General features: G+C 44.4%; 1 protein-coding gene across 1 annotated transcript; it reads right to left on the minus strand.

Annotated features, from left to right (window-relative positions):
• Positions 1-777: 777 nt before the first annotated feature.
• FAM151B (family with sequence similarity 151 member B) lies at positions 778-21117 on the minus strand. Its single transcript, XM_069962860.1, has 6 exons — positions 20601-21117; positions 18444-18569; positions 17104-17263; positions 9042-9256; positions 4890-5025; positions 778-3600 (listed from the first exon to the last, which is right to left on the minus strand). Exons 1-6 carry the CDS (start codon positions 20785-20787, stop codon positions 3429-3431), a joined length of 996 nt encoding a protein of 331 aa, XP_069818961.1. The 5' UTR covers positions 20788-21117; the 3' UTR covers positions 778-3428.
• Between the last annotated feature and the right edge of the window lie 19 nt (positions 21118-21136).

The following is a 21136-nucleotide window of genomic DNA, read 5'->3' on the forward strand; positions in this document are numbered from 1 at the left end:
GCCAGGGATATCCCTTCCATGTGTCTCTCCTCCCATGTGCTCTATATTTTTTTCTTTCAAATTAACTGGCGTTAGAAAGTTATACAGAGATCTGTAGAGTACTTCTATTTAAAAATCTAAAGTCTTCCAGTACTTATCACCTGCCGTCCTTCCTGCAGGAAGGCTTACACAGTGCTCTCTGCTGCCACCTCCTGTTCGTGACAGGAACTGTGAAAAGTAGAAAAGGGTTTTTTTATGAGGTTTTGATACTGCTTTGAAAAGTTCCTGTCAGACAGGAGGTGGCAGCAGAGAGCACTGTGTCAAACTGAAAAGAATAGACCACTTCCTGCAGGACATGCAGCAGATGATAGTAGAAGACTATAGATTTTTAAATAGAAGAACTATACAAATCCATATAAATTTATAAATTTCTGACACCAGTTGATTTGAAAGAAAAAAAAAATCACTGTAGTTCCCCTTTAATAGTTTTATTTTCTAGGTCACCTAGTTTTCTTTCTGATTAGGGTTTTTCTAATTGGATTTTGTTTTAATGAAATTTTTTGGACCCTATTACAGAGGCAGCCATATTGCCTGACCTCTCTAGATAGCATTTAGAGATATGATTTATAGCAAGCTCCAAAGGCATACTTCTAGGCATCCTCTGTGACCTGTGTAGGAAGGGGGGGGGGGGGAGGGGAGCATCACCTATTCAGGTTGTTGTTGTTTTTTTCTAACACAAGCCTGTTAAAATGAAAGGTTTTTTTGTAATGTAAAACTAAATAAGACCAAGAAAAATGATTTCAGAACTTTCTCCACCTTTAATGTCAATCTGTACAGTTCATTTTAAGAACAAAGGGAAGTCAACCAAACCAAAAAAATCTTAACATTCTGAGTTTTATTGTGGCTTTTTCATTACAATTAGTATTTCGTCACCCTTACATTTTATAACTAGATCTGCAGCCATTTAGGCATGAATCAGCAAGGCTGGTGAAGTACGTGGAGTCCTTGGTTGCCCACAGTCTCTTCAGCGCCTCCATTAGATCGTTAATGTTTCCAGGTGTTTTCTTTTGAACCTTGTTTTTCATTAAATTCCAGACATTTTCTGTGGGGTTGAAGGAGAAATTCAGGAAGAGGGGGGAAAAAAATGAAACTTCTGCAGAAGCATAGACAAAACACATACGAGGAGGCAGATACTCTTGAGAAAGGAGGGCGGATCCACCTAAACATGTCGAGGTGTTTCCCAGCTTCAGTAGTTTTTGACATCACACTACCTTGCAAAAGACTTTTACATTGCAAGTGTTGCACGTGCTAACGGCCGGAGCACGTCCCTTGTGAAGAGGATATTTCAATTGGAGCAAACAGACTGCAACTCTCTTCAACAATCGTTACACCACCATCTGGAGTGAGGATTGCTAGCTTCTTTTCACACTATCCCAGAGCGGATGCAGGCAGTGGATTACCTGACAAACCTCAGCCTGGATAGAACGTCTACCTGGAGGTTAGTACTGGTTATACGCCCATAGTGTAGGGCTTTTTCAACAGTCTATTTCACATTTTATCATATGCGCGGAACAGGTACAATAACTTTGTTTTTTTGTTGACACTGTATTCTCTACCTGTAACGGCGATATATGAATAAAATAAAAAACTTTTTCTTTTCATCTCCACGCACATATTATGATCAAGCATCTTTTATCTTTGAGGTTGAGCCCCACAATAAGGAGTGTATCAGATATTATCTTACATGGGATATACTGTTTATGCCTTGGGATTGGCAGTGCCAGATCTGATCCTCTCTGCCATCTACCATCATTTGTGTTACTGCATAATTTTTGTGACTACGCTGCAGTACTGCAATGGAACTCCAACATGTGTGAACATAGCCTGAATTTTACTGCAGAGGTTTGCACAATCAGCAAAGTTGCAGCACCAGCTTCTGGCTGCTCAGAGATGGTGAATCACTTAGGGGATTGGGGTATCTAGCCAAGCCTCCTGTGACATCACGCCCTGCCCCCTGTCTGCATCATCAGCCTGCACTCAGCAAACACACACAATGTGAGACAGAGGCATGGAAGATTTGTCTCCTAAGGATGAAGAGCAGTGGGAGCAGGAGAAAGTGGATTCGCACAGAGGCCATTTTTCTTCACTACCTGGATTTCAATCAGCCACCAGTGTGACAGATATGGTAATACAGTGCATAGACACATCTATATAACTTTTAATGTACTTTTAATAGTAAACAAGTTCTCCCTATGTGGAGTTCCACTTTATGGTCAGGCAAATTATCTGGCCACTCCAAAATTTGAACATTGGTCATTAACCAATGGTCATTGAGAAACTTTGTCATGGCCTTGGCTCCATCATGTATAAAGTAATCACACTGAGGACCCAATAATTAAATAAATGTTATTCCAAAACATTAATATAAATGCCTGCTTTCATATTTACATTCTTGAGAGGGAAGTGAAATTATGATGCAGATTTTACTGTAAAGGGTAAAGATTATTTTTGCCAGCCCTGTACTTTCTTGAAGTACCCTTTGAATTCATGAAAGTGTATCAGCATGACACAACTACACTAGGCAATCCTTGCTTACTCCAAACTTGTCAGATTATGAGGGTATCTCCAGGGCATAGCGCCCTCTCCAGGTTAAACAATAAATGATTAGATTAATTGCTGCAGGCCTCTTCGCAGCCTCCTCAACCAATTTTTTTTTCAGGTCTTTTCATAAATTTTTGAGGGACATGCAGTTATTAGTAATGTCACTGCTGTGCCAAGTTTTATCCACTTCTTGATGACCATCTTGACTGTGTTCCATGGTATATCTTTTGTAGGACCTTTCTCCTGAGTGATACATTTTAACAATGAGATCACGTTTATATGTTGCAAACCATTTACAGACCACAGCTACAGCTGCAAAATATAACTAAGAAAAATCTCACTAGAACATTATTCTTTTTGGTCAGATTTTTTCTTTTACAAAAATTTTCCATTTTAATGGATGCACACCCGGTTTACACCCACTGTGTATACTGGCATCACTGTTCACCGTGACCCTGCCTGTCATAAGAATGCTTCTGAAGAATTCTCCTACAGAACAGGAAGTGTTAGCTTATTATTAGGCTTAGTGGCCAAAGTAAAACTGCAAGATTTCAAGATTATCCAATACAACAAGTAGAAAAATAGAAAATTGTTAAAATGTCATAGGAAATCATTACAAAAAAAAAACATGAAAGCACAGTATTAGGGCCAGGTTTTTTTCCCCTTAAAGCAGCAGAAGACCAGTTAAGAGTCTTTACAAGTCATGACCCAGCCAGAAAGGCTTAATAAAAGGGGGTGTCAAGAAGGGGCCACCCATTTCATTTATCATCCCTGTTATTATGTTCCTGGTTATTGATATGTAGAAGATCAGCACACGGGCCCACAACCACCTTCCTTTGCCTGTGTCTTCAGTAATACTGGCCATCTTGTTGCTTCTGTTTCACAACCTGCTTCAGTTCACTGTTTTGAGGTTCAAAGACATCATAAAATATCCTATCTTTCCCTGAATGCTCCCGAGCATAGAGCAGATCCTCTGTGGGGTAGATATCGTCCTTTCCTGACCAGATGGTGAGGCTGTACCTGCAATAAGCCAAAGGGTAAATTATTAGGACTTCTGCTAAAATGAATGCAGTGGACCAGATCTATCAATTAGTCGGAGAAGAAAACGGTCTAGTTTTGCTCATGTCAACCAATCACAGCTCAGCTTTCATACCTTTACAAGGGCCGGGAAAAATTAAAGCTGGGATGTGATTAGTTACTATGGGCAAAACCAGACAGTTTTTGTCCTTAGATTAAAAAATCTTTGGTTTAACTTCCTGGCTGATGTCTTCAGATGCTGTGCGAGCATCGCCACAACTTTCCTTCCTTATAATTCCATCTATTGTAGAGTGCTTCAGCCCCTCCTGCAGTAGAACTCCTCCACAACTGATGCTGCCACCCCAACCCACTTCATGGCTGGGATGGTGTTGTTTGGTTAACCAGTTTAGATTTCGCTTCATCACACCAGAACACATTTCGCACCAAAAAATCTGATCTTCCGGTGGGTGGGTGGGGGGGGGGTCTATCATCCCTCTGACATAAGTTAGCAAAAAGTCACAGTGCAACTGCAGGCTGTAAGCAGGTTATGGTTATGTTATGGTTTTTTTTGGAACAGACTTCTTCCTTGCTAAGCAGCCTTTCAGGTCATGTGGCTGAAGTTGGGTTCACACTACGTTTTTGAAATCTTTTTTTTTTTTTTTCTCATCCGTTTTTTGCAAAAGCGGATGAAAAAAAACAGATTTTAAAAAAGACGGACGGAACAACGGATGCATTTTAATCTGTTTTTCCATTGACTTCCATTATACAACGAACGGATCAAAACACATCTGTTTTTTTTAACCTTCACAAAAAAGGTCAGCTATGTTTTTGTATATGTTAAAAAAAAAACGGATGCATTTTTATCAGTTTTTGCAAAAACGGATAAGGAAAACGGATTGCAAAAATGTAGTGTGAAACCAGCCTAATAGGACTTATTTTTGGATATAGATAGTTTTGTATCTGTTTCTTTTGCAGCAAAGTCCATTTGTCTCAAGGAGACAGAAGAGGTGTCCTTATTGTACAATACGGATGATTACATGGACTTATGGTAGGTACACTTGCATATCATAGTGGTTGATATATGCAAGATGAATGTGGGACCTTCAGGCATTTAGAAACTGCTCCCAAGCACACACCAGACTTGTGGAGGGACCTAAGAAGATCTAACCAACTTGCTAAGAGTATAGGTTGACATGGAATCTGTTGAGGGGAGAAATTAGTTGTAATGACTTAAATTTAAGTGAATGAAAACTTATGACTTCAATGATATCGAGTAATAGGTATGATCGTACCTGTCTGATGACTGCAGCAACCACTGGAGTTGAGGCCACGATTGTCGCACTAAAGCTGCCCTGACTGGGAATGTCACTGGCTGGTTCAGGTTTTTACAGATGTTCTCCATTTCTCTCACCATCTCCCAGCTGTAGCCTAAAAACAACACGAAAAATGACCAACGTTGTCTACTGTAAGGTCATCTGGTTTAGGCCTCAATCTGTCAAGAAGTTATGGCACCGTATGCTCTGACATTTGGTCAGCAGGCCAATGGACAGAACATAGACTACTACTGACTGTGTTTAGTCCATCATCAAAAGGTTTCTGTGCTAAAACGCAATACACAGCAGATCTTGCTTTTAAATCCTGCACAAAAACTGTATCCATAGGAAGGGGAATTACAAGCTGATCAGTGAGGATCTGCCTGCAGGGACCTACAGCAACACTGAGAATTTCCCTGCAATGAATGGGCTACTAAGCATTTCCATTTCCACCATTTATGCCTGGGAGACTTTGGTTCTTGTTCTGGGCATCAGTGGGGGGTCCCTGCAGTTGTATCCCGATGATCAGCTACTTATACCCTATCCATGAGATGGGAATACTCCTTAGGGTGCGTTCACACGTACAAGATCTGGTGCAGATTTGCTTTGAATCTGTAACTTCAAATTTGCGCCATCAAATCTGCTGCAGATCTTGTACGAGTGAATGGACCCTTAGGGAAGCTTCACACGTACCGACTCGCAGCGTTAATAACGCTGTGAGTCGGCTAGGTCCTGGCAGATCACTTTCACTACATACACACAACGGTCTGAACGTTGTAATTCTGCCGGCCCCTTAACTCCTTTAGCTCCCGCTCTGTATACATTACCTGTCCTCGCTGCACGGGGTCCCGGCGTACTGCTCTCCCGCCCAGCCAATCAGTGTGTTGCCCTGCCGCATGCACTGATTGGCCGGGCGGGAGAGCAGTACGCCGGGACCCCTGCAGCGAGGACAGGTAATGTATACAGAGTGGGAGCCGGGCGGCAGCTGAAGGGGTTAAGCGTCCGGCAGAATTACATACACGCAGCGGTTGTTCAGACCGCTGTGTGTGTATGTAGTGAAAGTGATCGGCCAGGACCTAGCCGACTCGCAGCGGTATGTGTGAAGCTACCCTTAGGGTAGCTTCACACACACACACACACACACACACACACACACCATATTGCAGCAGATTTTATGCTGCGGATCCGCAGCAGATTTGATCTAAATAACTGAACACAGTATCAAATCTGCTGTAGATCTGCTGAAGATCCTGTACGTGTGAATGCACCCTTAACCTACAAACACATAAAGGTAATGGACTCACGATGAATCACATTGAGTTCTGACCATAATACAGGTCAAAGCGTTAATACATGGACGGTCCTCATTGTCAATGCATTTGTCTTTCTAATGTTAAAGTGTCAATGTCGTTATAACCAGCAAGTTATAAAGCAAGTTTGCAAATTACATTCATTTTTTTTGTTTGTTATTATAGACAACACAGCAGTCATAAAACAGGAAGTCCTGTGTATCCCAGGCCATCTGAGCGATCACAGAGAGAAAGCAGTCATGAGACTGATGGACACATTGAGCCGTGACACTCTGTATTGTCAGAAAATCTGCCTTGAGGAGACTAGACCTGGATTGCTGGTAAGTATAGCTTTGTGTTACAGCATGATAACAACAAAAATAATGAATGTATATTGCAAACTTGCTTTATATCACGTCTGCTGTTGATTTAGATTTTGAAAGTTATAACAACAGGGACACTTAGTCATGAACACATCACTTTTGCTTTTGCAATGTGCCGATTTCTGTTTTGACCTTTTTCACAAAGAAATAAAATATCGAAGTTTTGTACAAAGCCAAAGACTTTTATTCAAGTGTTTTCACTAGCTACTTCTTGGTAAGAAAGAGGCAGAACACATGGGGGCTGGTGGGGGTGGGGGGCAGTCTAGGAGAATCTGATATATAAAATATACTGTCACCCCACTTTCTGACTTTATGCACAACACTAGAGAAGTGGCAAAAAGCTTGTTTTCATAACCATCAATAACCTTCAGATACAGACGTTATGTGCACGGCGTCATCATGAACGATATATCCAACCTGTTCTACTCTTTACATCAAGGCCAGTCTTTGTTCAGCAGCAGGAAAGAGGCATTTACCTCTCAGTGATAAGTATATTGACGAGCGACTATGTGCGGCGTTTATCAGAGAAATAATTGAATTCGCTGAATGTAAAAGCGATCACATCATCGAGTGACGGAACAAACAGGTGCTCAGGGTCAGCACTATCTATACCTCGCCTCAAAGAGGTAAATGATCCAAACTTCTGTACTAGGATCCACGACCCATACAGTAAAATATAGTATAAGCACAGTAGACATTGCTGAGTATTAGGAACACAGGCAATCAAAAGGCCAAAAGGTGAAGAAGAAATATCTTTAACCCCTTAGCGACCCATGACGTATCGGATACGTCATGGTGCCGCGGAGGGTGTTTAGAGCGGGGTCCCGCCGGGCCCCCGCTCTGAACGGCCGGATCCCGGCTGACACGTGCAGCCGGGCAGTGCCTCTATTAGCCGGCGCGGGTCCCGTTGCCGCGCCGGCTAATTAAGCACTTCAATGCAGCTGTCAAACCTGACAGCTGCATTGAAGTGCTTTATACACACTATCCCTGGTGTCTAGTGGGTCGGATCTCCCCCCCGCGATGCGATCGCGGGGGGGAGATCCGTTCTTCTGGCCGGCCCGGGCCTCAGCGTCGGAATGACGCTGATCCCGGCTCGGCAATAGATTGCTATGGCCTGCAGCAGGCCATAGTAATCTATGACCGATCTAATCGATCTTTGCTGTGTATATACACAGCATTGATCTCTATGAGAGATCAGTGCTGTCTATATACAAGTCCCCCAGGGGGGCTTCTAGTTACAGTAAAAAAAAAAAGTAAAAAAGTGTTTTTATTAATAAAAAATCCCCTCCCCTAATAAAAGTCCAAATCACCCCCCTTTTCCCATTTTATAAATATAAATTAATAAATAAACAAATAAATAAACATATTTAGTATCGCCGCACACGTAATCGCCCAAACTATTAATTAATAACATCACTGATCTCGCACGGTAAACGGCGTCAGCGCAAAAAAATTCCAAAGTGCAAAATTGCGCATTTTTGGTCGCATCAAATCCAGAAAAAATGTAATAAAAAGTGATCAAAAAGTCGTATATGCGCAATCAAGGTACCGATAGAAAGAACGCATCATGGCGCAAAAAATGACACCTCACACAGCCCCATAGACCAAAGGATAAAAGCGCTATAAGCCTGGGAATGGAGCGATTTTAAGGAACTTATATTTGTTAACAACGGTTTGAATTTTTTACAGGCCATCCGATACAATATAAGTTATACATGTTATATATCATAGTAATCGTAACGACTTGAGGAACATGCATAACAAGTCAGTTTTACCATGGGACGAACGGCATAAATGCAAAACTCCCCGAAATCAAAACAAATTAGTTTTTTTTTCAATTTGACAGCGCAAATGATTTTTTTCCGGTTTAGCAGCATATGTTATGGAAAAATAATGCCTGTCATTACAAAGTACAATTGGTTTCGCAAAAAATAAGCGCTCATATACGTCTCTAGGTGAAAAAATGCAAGCGCTATTGACTTTTAAACTTAAAATGGAATAAGCAAAAGCGCAAAAACGAAAATTGGCTTTGACCTTAAGGGGTTAAATACCCGGATTATTACATAGCACATGGCTCCTGCTCATATTGGCCTCATAGGCTCAGGGAAACCTGCCATGTAAAGACTGCAGACGTAATGGTATACAGGTGGATGAGCAGAGGATATTTATATATATATATATATATATATATATACACACACACACACACACACACACACACACACACATACATACACATACTTTAACTCATAACAAAAATTCCTGTTAATTTTTGGCTTAGGGGTCCAATGGGTTGTCTCGCCACATGATTGGCAGCCTTCCCTGTATAAAAGATAGATGACAGATAGAAGCAAGACCACCCATTGGACCCCTAAAGACTACTTCAGAGCCATAAATGTATTTACCGTACATGTGAGAAAGTAAGAAGCAATGATAACAGTAATATACCCAGGTTATACCTTCATTAGGTGTGTCAGAATGCCAGGCTGTCGTCCAGCCCAATGACAGAGTAACATCTGAGAAGAAGGAGGTGACAACCTGAAGAAACTCTGTTCCATCCACTCTGAGAGTTCCACCGGGGCCAAGAAGGATGTCTGCATTTATCCAAACAGGTTGATGGAGATTATCCCTCATTGTATCCAGGATTTTCATAGAAGGTAGAACAGCTTCCATACTATGAAGTAAAAAATATAAAATCAAGTAAATAAGTGGTGTCTTTTGCATCTTGCTGTAGGATACAATATGCATTGCAAGCATTATAAGTCTATGGAGCAGGGTTGGAAACTGCCGAGAGCCAGAAGCTGAAGCATTTAGCCAAGAATCTGACCCATCAAAAGTTTTTTGTTTTTTAAGTGACAGGGACATTTTCAGTCCAATGTGCCCTGAACTCTAAAATGGATATTCTACAGCTTGTCCTGACACTGCATGTAAACCCCACATACCAGGGAAGATAATGCAGCTACTCTTCACTGCCATTGTGCCATATACAGTGTGTACATGTTTAATTAAACAGAACACCCATGACTAACCTTGGAAAGTTCTGTCCTATGCAGCATGCTCTGCTTCTTCATATACTTTCCTTGATCATACACTAATAAGGCCCTATTCACTAAATTCCTATTCCATAAGTCATGTAAGTTCAGGAAATAAGACTACACAGACACTAGTAGAGGCCAAGGGGTCCACTAGTAATATGTTACAGTAAACTGTATATGTGTTATAAATCAATGTGTGCAAAAACTAATGTGAATTGGGTCTAAATTGAAAATCACAACAGCCAAAGGCTGATAGCTATTCTGTTTGACTTTACTGATCATCCTGACAATATGACAAGTAGGTCAGCCAAGTACACCAGGCAGTCTGTGTGTACAATAAATTATTTTTATTATAGGGGTTGTGCAAGCTTAAAACAACATTGTTGCTTTCTCCCAGAAACAGCAACTCCTTGTCCTCAATTGGGATGTGGTTTTGCAGCTGTTCCATTAAAGTGAACGTAACTGAATTGTGATATCACACACAACCTGGAGACAGTGGCGCTTTTTATAATCCTGGATAAGTTTCAGGACGGCAACATGTCATACAGATTCTTCATACAAACATGTTCCACCCATATTGCAATTGTAACATATTCCATCAATACACTAAACATGCTTGTCATGAGAAAACTCCTTCGACGATTATCTTTTTAGAATCCATTACCCTAGAGGATAGCACCATTTCCTGGAAGCTGAGAATGCACAGTGTCATAGTCACACATCAGTAAGATAAACATGACAGCTATTAACTAGAGAAGGATATGTCTACCACAGAAAAAGCCGTGTACCGGGAGCATAAACCTGACGATCCCCAAAGGAATATCTGTCTGCTACAAAGATGATGATGAAGATGGTTGTGCAAGTTCCCGCTAGAGCAGGGGTACTCAACAACTTTTAGTGAAGGTCCACTTTCCCGGGGTCTATTGTCAGGTGAAGGTCCGAGCTGAACATCAGTAGGAAACGTGTTTTGTTAATTTTCACAAACGTTCAACTATTTACATACAGAATGCTGCTTATTAGCGGGAAAACTGGCATTTTTTCTCTCTCACCAGCACTTTGATATTAGGTACAAAGGGGGTGACTGCCCTGGTAATATATAACCCCCCCTGTTGCTCCCCCGGTAGTGTATAGCCCCCCTGTGAGCTCTCCCCCAGTAGTATATAGCCCCCCTGTGCGCTCTCCCCCAGTAGTATATAGCCCCCCTGTGCACTCTTCCTCTGTAGTATATAGCCCCCTGTGAGCTCCCCCCAGTAGTATATAGCCCCCTGTGAGCTCCCCCCAGTAGTATATAGCCCCTTGTAAGCTACCCCCAGTAGTATATAGCCCCCCTGTGAGCTTCCCCCAGTAGTATATAGCCCCCCCTGTGAGGTCCCCCCAGCAGTATATAGTCCCCCTGTGCTCTCCCCCTGTAGTATATAGCCCCCTGTGAGCTCCCCCCAGTAGTATATAGACCCCTGTAGTATATAGCTCCCTGTGAGCTTCCCCCAGTAGTATATAGCCCCCCTGTGCTCTCCCCAAGTAGTATATAGCCCCCCGTGAGGTCCCCCCAGTAGTATATAGCCCCCCTGTGAGCTCCCCCCAGTAGTATATAGCCCCCCTGTGCGCTTCCCCCAGTAGTATATAGCCCCCTGTGCGCTGTCCCCCTGTAGTATATAGCCCCCTGGGAGCTCCCCCAGTAGTATATAGCCCCCCAAGTAGTATAGAGCCCCCTGTGCTCTCCCCCTGTAGTATATAGCCTCCTGTGAGCTTCCCCCAGGAGTATATAGCCCCCCAGTGCGCTCTCCCCTTATAGATGGCCCCCAGACAAAAAAAAAAAAAAAAAAACAACCCACAACTCACCTAGCACCTCACTCCCCCGCTGCGGCTGTCTTCTTCTTTTCTCCTGTCGGTCCGGCCCCAGGCTGATACGCGCTCTCTGGGGACGTCCCTGGGATTCCCCAGCAGAGCGCGCACCAGTGACCTCAGTGTACGCCGCCGGCCTGAACTGAGGTCACTGATGAATCCCCGGGACATCCCCAGAGAGCGCGTATCAGCCGGGGGCCGGACCGACACTGCCCCCAGCCCCACAGGCGTACTGACATCTAAGGACAGTACACCTATGGGGCGGGAGGCATTGCGGTGGGGAGCGGGACCTCCTAACTGCCCCGGGTCCGGTCCGTCCCGGGCGGTTAGGAGGTCTGACCAGGGGTCCGGACAGTGGTCCGCCAGTTGAGGACCCCTGCGCTAGAGGATCTAAAAATGTATTGATAGAAAATAAAATAAAAAACGTTTTTAAAAAATCCTTCGTAATAAAAATAATGACCCCCTTTTCCCATAAAAAAAAAAAATCTGGAGAAAAACAAAACAAAAAACAAAGCCAGAATTGTTGATTTTTGGTACTAATAACTCTTTCATTTCCTTTATGTATCAAGCTTGTAAAGTTTTGATCACAATTAAAATTCTAAAAACATTTGGCACCTTGTTTATTGATAGAGCGGTGCAACGTTAGAAGATTAATTTCCCAAGTGACATTTTCTTTCTAACCTTTACAATACACCTACGGGTTCTGCATCCTCCTGAAAAATTATTTAGTTCAGCCCACATCTTCTTGCCGTGAAGAACCAGTCAATGCACAGAGGGTTAGGAAACAGAAGCAAAACGCTTCATCAGAATCATTCTTATATACAACACACAGGAGAAGGATACTGCAGCCTAGTGGCTTCATGTAATAGTGATGCCCTATGGCAGATCTTTATTATTATGCTAATATGCAGCTAGAGTGTTTAACCCCCAAAGGGTTTGGCTTTGCTGCAGGAGGATTGAACATCCAAGAAAAGTTAGTCACGTTGGCAGGGCTGATGGAGCCGTGACAAGAACATAGGAGGTTGCCAGGAAATGGACACAGGACTCTGGATCAGAAGTCGATAACAACATGGACACAGTCAGGAAGGGGTGTAGCTGCAGAACCCTTAAAAAAGGCATCAGGACCTGATGTCCTATTCATGCTCCAGTTGCCTTGGCATCCCATCCCTGCCTCAAGGCCACAGTAAGAGCACAGCTACCCAATCCAGTATGGCAGGTGTTGTAGGTGCACTGGAGGTGGGTGTATGTCTGGAACTGGATGCAGCTCCTGGGAGGAGCCGCCAACACCAGCAAAGAATCACTGAAAGAGTCAACCTTATACATATTCTTCTTAAGAATGTGACCTTTACCTCCCAACGTCAAGGTACGGTGACAGGAAATGGCATTTTATAAATACGCACTTGGGTGTAAATGGTATACATGACATATAGGATATGATATATTAAATGGGCACGGTCACTAAAACTAATGTTTGACATGCCAAAAGTCATTGATCAGGGTGGGTCTCACTGCTAAGACTTCTTCTGATCAGAAGATATAGCTGGGGAAAGATCATGGCAGATCGCAATCCTCTCCATGGCTGGCTATGCATTCCGTCAATTTCTTTTAGACTTCTAGGGGAAATGTTGACGGACTGCAGGGCCGGCCGTGAATTGTGACCTATCCCCGGCTATATCTTCTGATCAGAGCAGATGTCAGCAGTGAGAACTGCTCTGATCAATAACGTTTGACATGTCTGATGACATCTCAAAAGTTTAAGTGACAGGTGTGCTTTAAAGAAGACAGCTTGTTTACTGATTCAGAGTTCTGAGGCCGTCATTGCTTCTGTACTAATCATGGGAGTCTCATTTTGCCACTACACGGACTAGAATTAAAGGGGTTATCCAGGGTGAGAGAAACATTGCCGCTTTCAACCTCAAGTTATGTGTGGTACTGCAACTCAGTTAAATGGCACTTCAGCTTCTGAGGAAAACCGCAATTTTATAACTTTGCAAATGGCCATCAGCAAAGACAAAAGCATCACTTGTTTTATCTCCTTACCACCTATCTTCCTGTGTCTGCAGCTCTGTACCTCTTATGGACCTGACAGATTCCCTTTTTCAATACCAGACGCAACCAGGCAACAGGTGTACCACTGTTCTAAGAAGAAAGCAGCTTGCGTCCGGATTAGGCAAGATGTAGAAGTTTTTTGCTGCTACAGTAGCACTTAGTTACCATTATAAAGCCAGAATTGTGGAAATATGTGACACTTGTTAGTCACTAAAGTATTCCTTTACTTGTTAAAGATGAGAGTAGAGATGAGAGAATCTACAGTATTAGTGAAACAAAGCACTTTGCTGCGCTCGGCCGTCAGCTTGTCAGCCAGCTGCCTTTGAACTGCGCTCCACACCGGGAGCCTGGAAAAACTGGATGCAGTCCTGGGAAACTTCTTCCAGGACTGCATTGCATCCAGCTTTTCCTAGGACCCAGAGTGGAGTTCAAAAGCAACTGGCTGACAAGCCAATGGCTGAGCGCAGCAAAGTGCTTTGCTTCACTAATACTGTAGATTCTCTCATCTCTACATGTTATCTATGGGTTTCCTTCACTTACAGACCTCCTCTTGTTCCCACACTAGATGTGATGTGCTGTTCTGGCTGCCATCCTCACAGCTTTACCAGCAAGGATCATGTTATTACAAACAGCATCTGCGAGACTAAGACTTCCCATCGTGGGCTGTTCTGCATCCAGCCATCCATAATATAGTGTGGGAGTAGTAGGTCAGGTCCAGTGATCGCTCTGAAACGCATCAAATACATCTATGGAGTATAACTATAAAAATAGTGACATATACTTTGGTTCCCAAACCAATGCTCATAACAACGTAAACCCTTACAATGGTGGAAAGAAAAGGTTAAAATAACATGTTTTTCTCTACCTCCTTCATCATTTTTTACCTGGAAAAATGCCAAGAAGTAAGATGGCACTTAAAGTGACTCTGTTCCCACAAGCTGCCCCCCCCCCCCCCCCTCCAATTCACTTGTACCTTCGGATAGCTGCTCTTAATCCAAGATCTGTCCTGGGGTCTGTTCGGCAGGTGATGCAGTTATTGTCCTAAAAAAAAAAATTTAAACTTGAAGATTTGTGTCATACTGGCGTGGCCTAGAGTGTCTGTGCCCTAGGCCTACAATGCCTCTCCATCCCTCCTTCCTGCCCACCTCATCATTAGAAATGCCCCAGGCAGGATTTCTCCTAATATTTACTTGTCTAAACAGTACACATGTGCTGGATTGTTAAGGCACCTATGCAGTGTTTAGACAGGTGATGAATAGGAGAAATCCCTCCAGGGCATTACTAATGATGATGAGGACGACGAGGAGGAGGGACGGAGAGGCGGTGCAGGCCTAGGGCACAGGCACTCTAGGCCACGCCAGTATGACAGAGGGCTGCAGGCTTAAAAGTATTTTTTTGGGACATTAACTGCATCACCTGCAGAATGGACCCCAGGACACATCTTGGATTAAAAGCTGCTATCTGACTGTACCACAGGTTTGGGGAGGGGGGGGCAGATTGTGAGTACAGAGCAGCTTTAACCCATTAATAACTGCTGATGCCTATAGCTTAAAGTGCTGTGTTCTTATGAAGCTCTTGAATATTGGTTGCATGGGAGATTGTGCTGTGTTGGCACAGGTGTCAGAGACAGACGGACACCTGCAAGAGAATGCAAAAACTGTGCTTTATCATTTCAGACTTCCCAATCGCTCTGTACACAATGCCTATATGAGCATTATGTCTGCAATACAACAGAAGTAGCAGTGCTGCTTCCATAGATCCCATGTGATTGCTTGAAGATGGCTCACATGGCTATATTGGCTATGGCACTACCTGTTACAGGAGACATAAGGAGATCGGAATCAGGAGAATCAGCTTGGAGAAGTGTATGATAGTGAATTTAATTTCCTGCCTCACAGCAATCTCCGTCCAGGCAGCTTCATTACAAGTCTGACAGTGAGGAAACGCACTATGTGCTCCTGTGCGCTGTTCTCCTGACCGGTGGGGGTCTCAGCAGTGATTAAATACTCAGTTGTTCTTCTGAGCAGTAGGGGTCTCACTGCTAATTGACAGTATACAAATGCAACCACTGCTCCATTTCACTGTGCTAGTAACTGGAAGACCCCTTCAATAAGCATGTCCCTAGAGGATTGATCATCTTCTTGTACACCCACCAACTAATCAAGGACAATTAGAAACATATAACAGACCTTGAGCCCCCTCTACTGGTGTCTCCCTGCAGGAAATAATAAACTGAGTAGTCCAGCCCCTTAGAGATAGTCCAAGCCCCTGTAAACAATTAGTCAAAGAAGAATGCACATACCAAACTAGAGATATGCCTCAGGGATGTATCTGTAGCTAGGAAGCCCACAGCAATTAGGTGGATGGTAGGCGTTCCCCCTCAGATGGGCATGGGCACATATGGTCTATACTATTATCCCTCAAACACACAGAAAGTTTGTAAACCACTACACACTTCTCCCTTAGAGGGGGTTTAGAATTCCCTATGCCAGCACAAAGTGTAAAAAACATTTTTGTGCAAGCTCCATTGGTTTAGTCCTCAAGCTATCACTATGTCCCTGGGAACGAGTCCATGTCCTCTGTAACATGAGCCCCACTGATGAATGCTATGCACTTGTCATTTCCCAGAAAGACATCTACCTGGGCAAGGAGCAACAAATTGTTGTATGACTAGATAAACAAGATGAAATATTTTTTAATGAATCTGGTCTTTTTTTTTTTTTATATATAATAAACAGTTAAATATTTTCTTTAGTCTCCAAATATTCAACATTTCACTCACTCCTGGTATCAGGCCGCTTGGCTTATGAATCTCTTTTGCTGAATGTATGCCTGTGTTTATCCGCAATGTATGATGAATGTTCTTTGGACTAAACCATTTTTACCATAACTTGTATGGCTTGTCCCAGGGCTGATCTCAGCACAAACCTAACATGTGGCCTGCCCTGTGCTACATATATACAGACCTGAGGACAGGAGGGGAGGCTGAAGGACAGGGCATAATATTAGGTTCTCCACGCTTGCATCTTTGTACACAGGATCATCAGAGATCCTTTATGTCTCATACTCCTGGCAGTGCTTGGTCAGTCATATAGTCAGTTTATATAAATGTGTCTGGACTAGAAGAACTCATAGGGCGACATGTATCATCTGACCTACGGATGATTTTCGGCGGAAAGTGCCGATTTGCGTATTTTCTTATTCGCAAATGGCCGATTTGCGAATAAAATATTTGCATATCGGCACTTTCCGCCGAGTACGCTGGGGGGCAGGGAGAGGGTGTGGAGGGGGCGTTACGGGGGGCGCGGACTCAAGAGTCCGCTCGATTTATCATTTTTTCAGCGCAAATATACGCCGAAAACCTACTCCACCTTTCAGGTGGCGTAGGTTTTCGGCTGTGCGCACCGACGCACACAAGATTTATGTAGAGGCAGTCCGCCTCTACATAAATCTCCGTAGTGCCGGAGATGCGGGGACATTTATAAGTCCGGCGTAAAAAACGCCGGACTTAATAAATGTCCCCCATAGTGTTTGCCATGGTGTGGCCAAGAAGCCAAGCTCATACATTGCTTCTCACCTCTATAGAATAACTTACCTTTTGAAATCGAGCTTAATGCCTTTATTAGACATAGACACCTTGTCCAGCCACTCCTGAAGATTTATATCACTGTCTGTTGCGGGAGGATGAGCCATTATAGGTTCTTTATCTCCGGTTCCTCGAAGGAGAATGTCCGCCTCGATCATATGAACATCACCTGTTAATAATATTTAAAAGTACAGTCTCCATTATACCTAAAACTGAAGCACAACAATTCTCCCCACTGCTAAGGTTTATATGTGCACCCCTAAGTCTGGGGATGCATTGCAAGGTAATCCTTTCAGGGTTAAATTCAATTCATTTTACTGTGAATGTATAAAACTGAGGGAATTCACAATAGGCCTTGATTAAAACTTGATTCTAAAGATCCTTTTCAAATGTATGCATCTCCATGGTAACAGACAACAAAATATGCTGTGTAGTCTGATCCATCCACCCTAAACAAAGTATATAAGGGACAGACTGCAGGATCAGACTACACCTGGATAACACTTAGTCACTATGGAGACACATAGCTCTGCACAGGAGCTGTAGACACAACATAATTAAGACTTATTATGCAGAATTCATGAAAAAACAAAACACAATTTACCTTATTACTTATGGGAAACAAATAAGGGGCGTTCAGTCTCTGTTACACTGACATTACTGATCAGAACAGAACACCTTGGAGTAGATTTATCAATAAGCGCCCCTGGCGTACACCACAGAAAAGGTGTAGATTTTTTTTTCCTTTCCATTTTCCACCTTTTTCCATGGTGTACACCAGGAGTAAGCCCCGTTCTCCTAATTTATTAAGGTTCATGCCTAGTACACCATGTCAGAAATCGACTACTGTGAAAGCCCGGCAAGAAAAGGCATGCGCCTTTTAGTAAATTTGTCCAAATGAATGGGAGCGGGGCTTGATTTAAGATTGGCTAAGCCAGTCTTAAAGCCCTATTCCACGGAACGATTATTGGCCGTATTCGGTTAATAATCGTCCCGTGGAATAGGAGGCAACGATCAGCCGACATTGTCCATGTCGGCTGATCGTTGAAGTCGTTTGTCTTTCAACATGTTGAAAGACAAACGACGTATATAGCAACGATCTGCTGCCGGAGCTCTGTGGAATAGGAAAGGCGGCAGCAGACTGCCGCTATTTCCTATGGGCTGCCAGGACGATCAGCGATCACCCGGGAAGCCCCCCCCCCCACAGCTCCCCCCGGCCCTCCCGCACTCACCCGCGGGAAACGAGAAGCAAATGAGCGCTAATAGCGCTGTCGGCCCATGTAATAGGGCCTTAAATAAATCTCCTCCCTTGTACCTACAGGTATATCTGGTACTGATACAGAACTCACTCTGCAGAGCCTTCTGTAACTTCTCCTTGCTGTTGGTTGCATGCTCCCAGAGGATTTCTATCCCATCTCTGGCTTTTATCCGATCCTTGCTCAGGAAATAGTCCAATATATTTTCATTCCATGGACCTAAGAAAAGAAAAAAATGCAATGATCATCTGTGGGACAGAGGAGAACACCCGCTTGGGACTCATATTCTCAAAGAAAAGTGACTGCTTTGATACATCCACCGCGTCCAGGGATATGCTGGATATACCTGGCTTACTTTATATATAAATCTTTATAGTATTACCAACAATATACACAGCTATATATATATCTTTCTACATATGTAATTTATAGAGGGCCCATTCACATCACATTATAGTTATACATTGGGACAACATCTGTATTCTGATGTTTGCCAGAGCATTCATGTGCCAGGCCTATTGACTTTAAAGAGATCCTGTCTTTTTAATACAGTGCCACCCTTACATAGAAAATAATAAAGAGCATCTTTGATGCCCCTTTCCACATGAACTGTTCCGCTTCAGTCGGATTGGCTGAGCGGGCTGTCTCAGATATAGCTGTCAGAGCATTTAGCGGGTGGCCGGAAGATGTAGAAGGGGTTTTGGAATGACTGGGCAGCAGGGATGGTAAGAAAAAAAAAATGAGTGCCCAGTGACGGCATGCTGCAACCACTCCCAGACCTCAGCAGCCATGGGTGTCTGCTTGCCGCAGTTCAGAGTGATGTCACTGGGGCATTTCCTGCTAGGCTCCAGAATGGCAGCACACGCTGCCAGCAGAGGGGCAGGTATGGGTTTTTATTTCTTCTGCGCGGTTATTTTTGAAAAGGGTTAGAGAAACATATACCAGATCTGACCGAGGAGGGTTGGATGAAGGCCCTTGTGTCCCCTCTACTGGTCTCTCCCTGCACCAATATGAGTAGTCCAGCCCCTTAGAGATTGTCAGAGCCCCTATAAACAATGACAGCACTGGATGCTCAGCCGTTTCAAAGCATACTAGAGAGTTATGCCTCCGGGGTGTATCTGTAGCCAAGAAGCCCATGCTTCCTAGCTACAGGTGCTATTTAGCTATTATCTCATATGGCAAAGTTGTGTTCAATAACAGAGGCGGCCCACAAAGCTTCAACAATGCTTGCAAACCACTGTACAATTTATCATTCCCTGCACCAGCACAGAGTAACATAAGGGCCTCCCTGCTGAAGGGCTGGAGAATCCCCCCTTAACACCTGCGGGATCCCTAAATCAACCACCCTGATGAAGGAAAGGGTCTGATTCATGCTCATAAACACCAGTTTCTGCCTGAGCCGACCGTGCTCTATACAGCGTTACCTGTCTGCGCCATGGTATATGTCAGGGGGTGTGAATGGGGGTCAGTGGTCAGGAAGGTGGACTTAGCTGTAACACCACATACAGAATAGAGGTAATGGTTAGGGGACAATGACATGCTGGTCACTGCGACATCTATACAGCGTTACCTGTCTGCGCCATGGTATATGTCAGTATATACTGGTGCGGAGCCCCAAAGGGGGTGTGAATGGGGGGCAGTGGTCAGGAAGGTGGACTTAGCTGTAACACCACATACAGAATAGAGGTAATGGTCAGGGGACAATGACATGCTGGTCACTGAGACATCTATACAGCGTTACCTGTCTGCGCCATGGTATATGTCAGTATATACTGGTGCGGAGCCCCAAAGGGGGTGTGAATGGGGGGCAGTGGTCAGGAAGGTGGACTTAGCTGTAACACCACATACAGAATAGAGGTAATGGTCAGGGGACAATGACATGCTGGTCACTGCGACATCTATACAGCGTTACCTGTCTGCGCCATGGTATATGTCAGGGGGTGTGAATGGGGGGCAGTGGTCAGGAAGGTGGACTTTGCTGTAACACCACATACAGAATAGAGGTAATGGTTAGGGGACAATGACATGCTGGTCACTGCGACATCTTCAGGAACTTCACAACACTATAGAAAACATAGGCTACAAGTGTCTCATGTGTGCGACATATTCTATGTATAGTACAGCCGAGCCCAGACTAATGCAGGTAAATGACGCCCAGAGGCAGGAGGCTACACTGTGGCAGGGATCGGGACTGGCTGCGGTACAGGTACGTATTACACCCGGCCCCGGGCACTGACAGCAGCTCCTTACCTCGGCTCCGGTCCATGGTCAGCCCCGGGGGCAGTGCACAGCACAGGAGATGGTATGTCAGCTGGTATGTGGCGATCACCAGTGCTGTGCCCACTATACACACCCGCCACCGGCCCGCACACACCGAGCCCTGCCGCCGCACACAGCGCCCATCCATCCGTCCACTGCGCCGGTCCGCTGCGCACATGGCCCGTCACCTGACCTCCCGTCCTTCCACACTCGGCTGAGTGCTAGAGATGCGTGTCAGGCGCGCCCCCGTGAGGCCAGAGCTGGAACTACGTATCCTTCCTGTAAAGAACAGACTACGCCCAGTGGCGTAGCCACCGTGGTCGCGGGGGTCGCCGCCGCGACCGGGCCCGCCACAAGGGGGGCCCGCGGGGCCCCCCGATCAATCACTCTTGTGACCGCAAGCATTGTTTTGCTTGCGGTCACAAGAGTCGGGCTCCGTCTTCCCCCGGCTGCTGCGCGGCTGCCGGGGGTGTCGCGTCTTACCCCCGGCAGCGCGCGCATCCCAGAACTCCCTGCGCGCCTTGGGC

This window comes from Dendropsophus ebraccatus, chromosome 3 (assembly GCF_027789765.1).
Source record: "Dendropsophus ebraccatus isolate aDenEbr1 chromosome 3, aDenEbr1.pat, whole genome shotgun sequence".
Lineage (NCBI taxonomy): Eukaryota > Metazoa > Chordata > Amphibia > Anura > Hylidae > Dendropsophus > Dendropsophus ebraccatus.

Bases quoted from the DNA above. Each gene is read 5' to 3' on its own strand.
- FAM151B (XM_069962860.1), bottom strand. From the start codon at position 20,787: ATGTGCGCAGCGGACCGGCGCAGTGGACGGATGGATGGGCGCTGTGTG. The intron at 9,257-17,103 runs GTAAGTTATTCT...TTTACTTCATAG, and splicing joins ATTAAGCTCGATTTCAAAAG to TATGGAAGCTGTTCTACCTT. The intron at 5,026-9,041 runs GTATAACCTGGG...TGTTGTTTTTAG, and splicing joins TTCTGACACACCTAATGAAG to GCTACAGCTGGGAGATGGTG.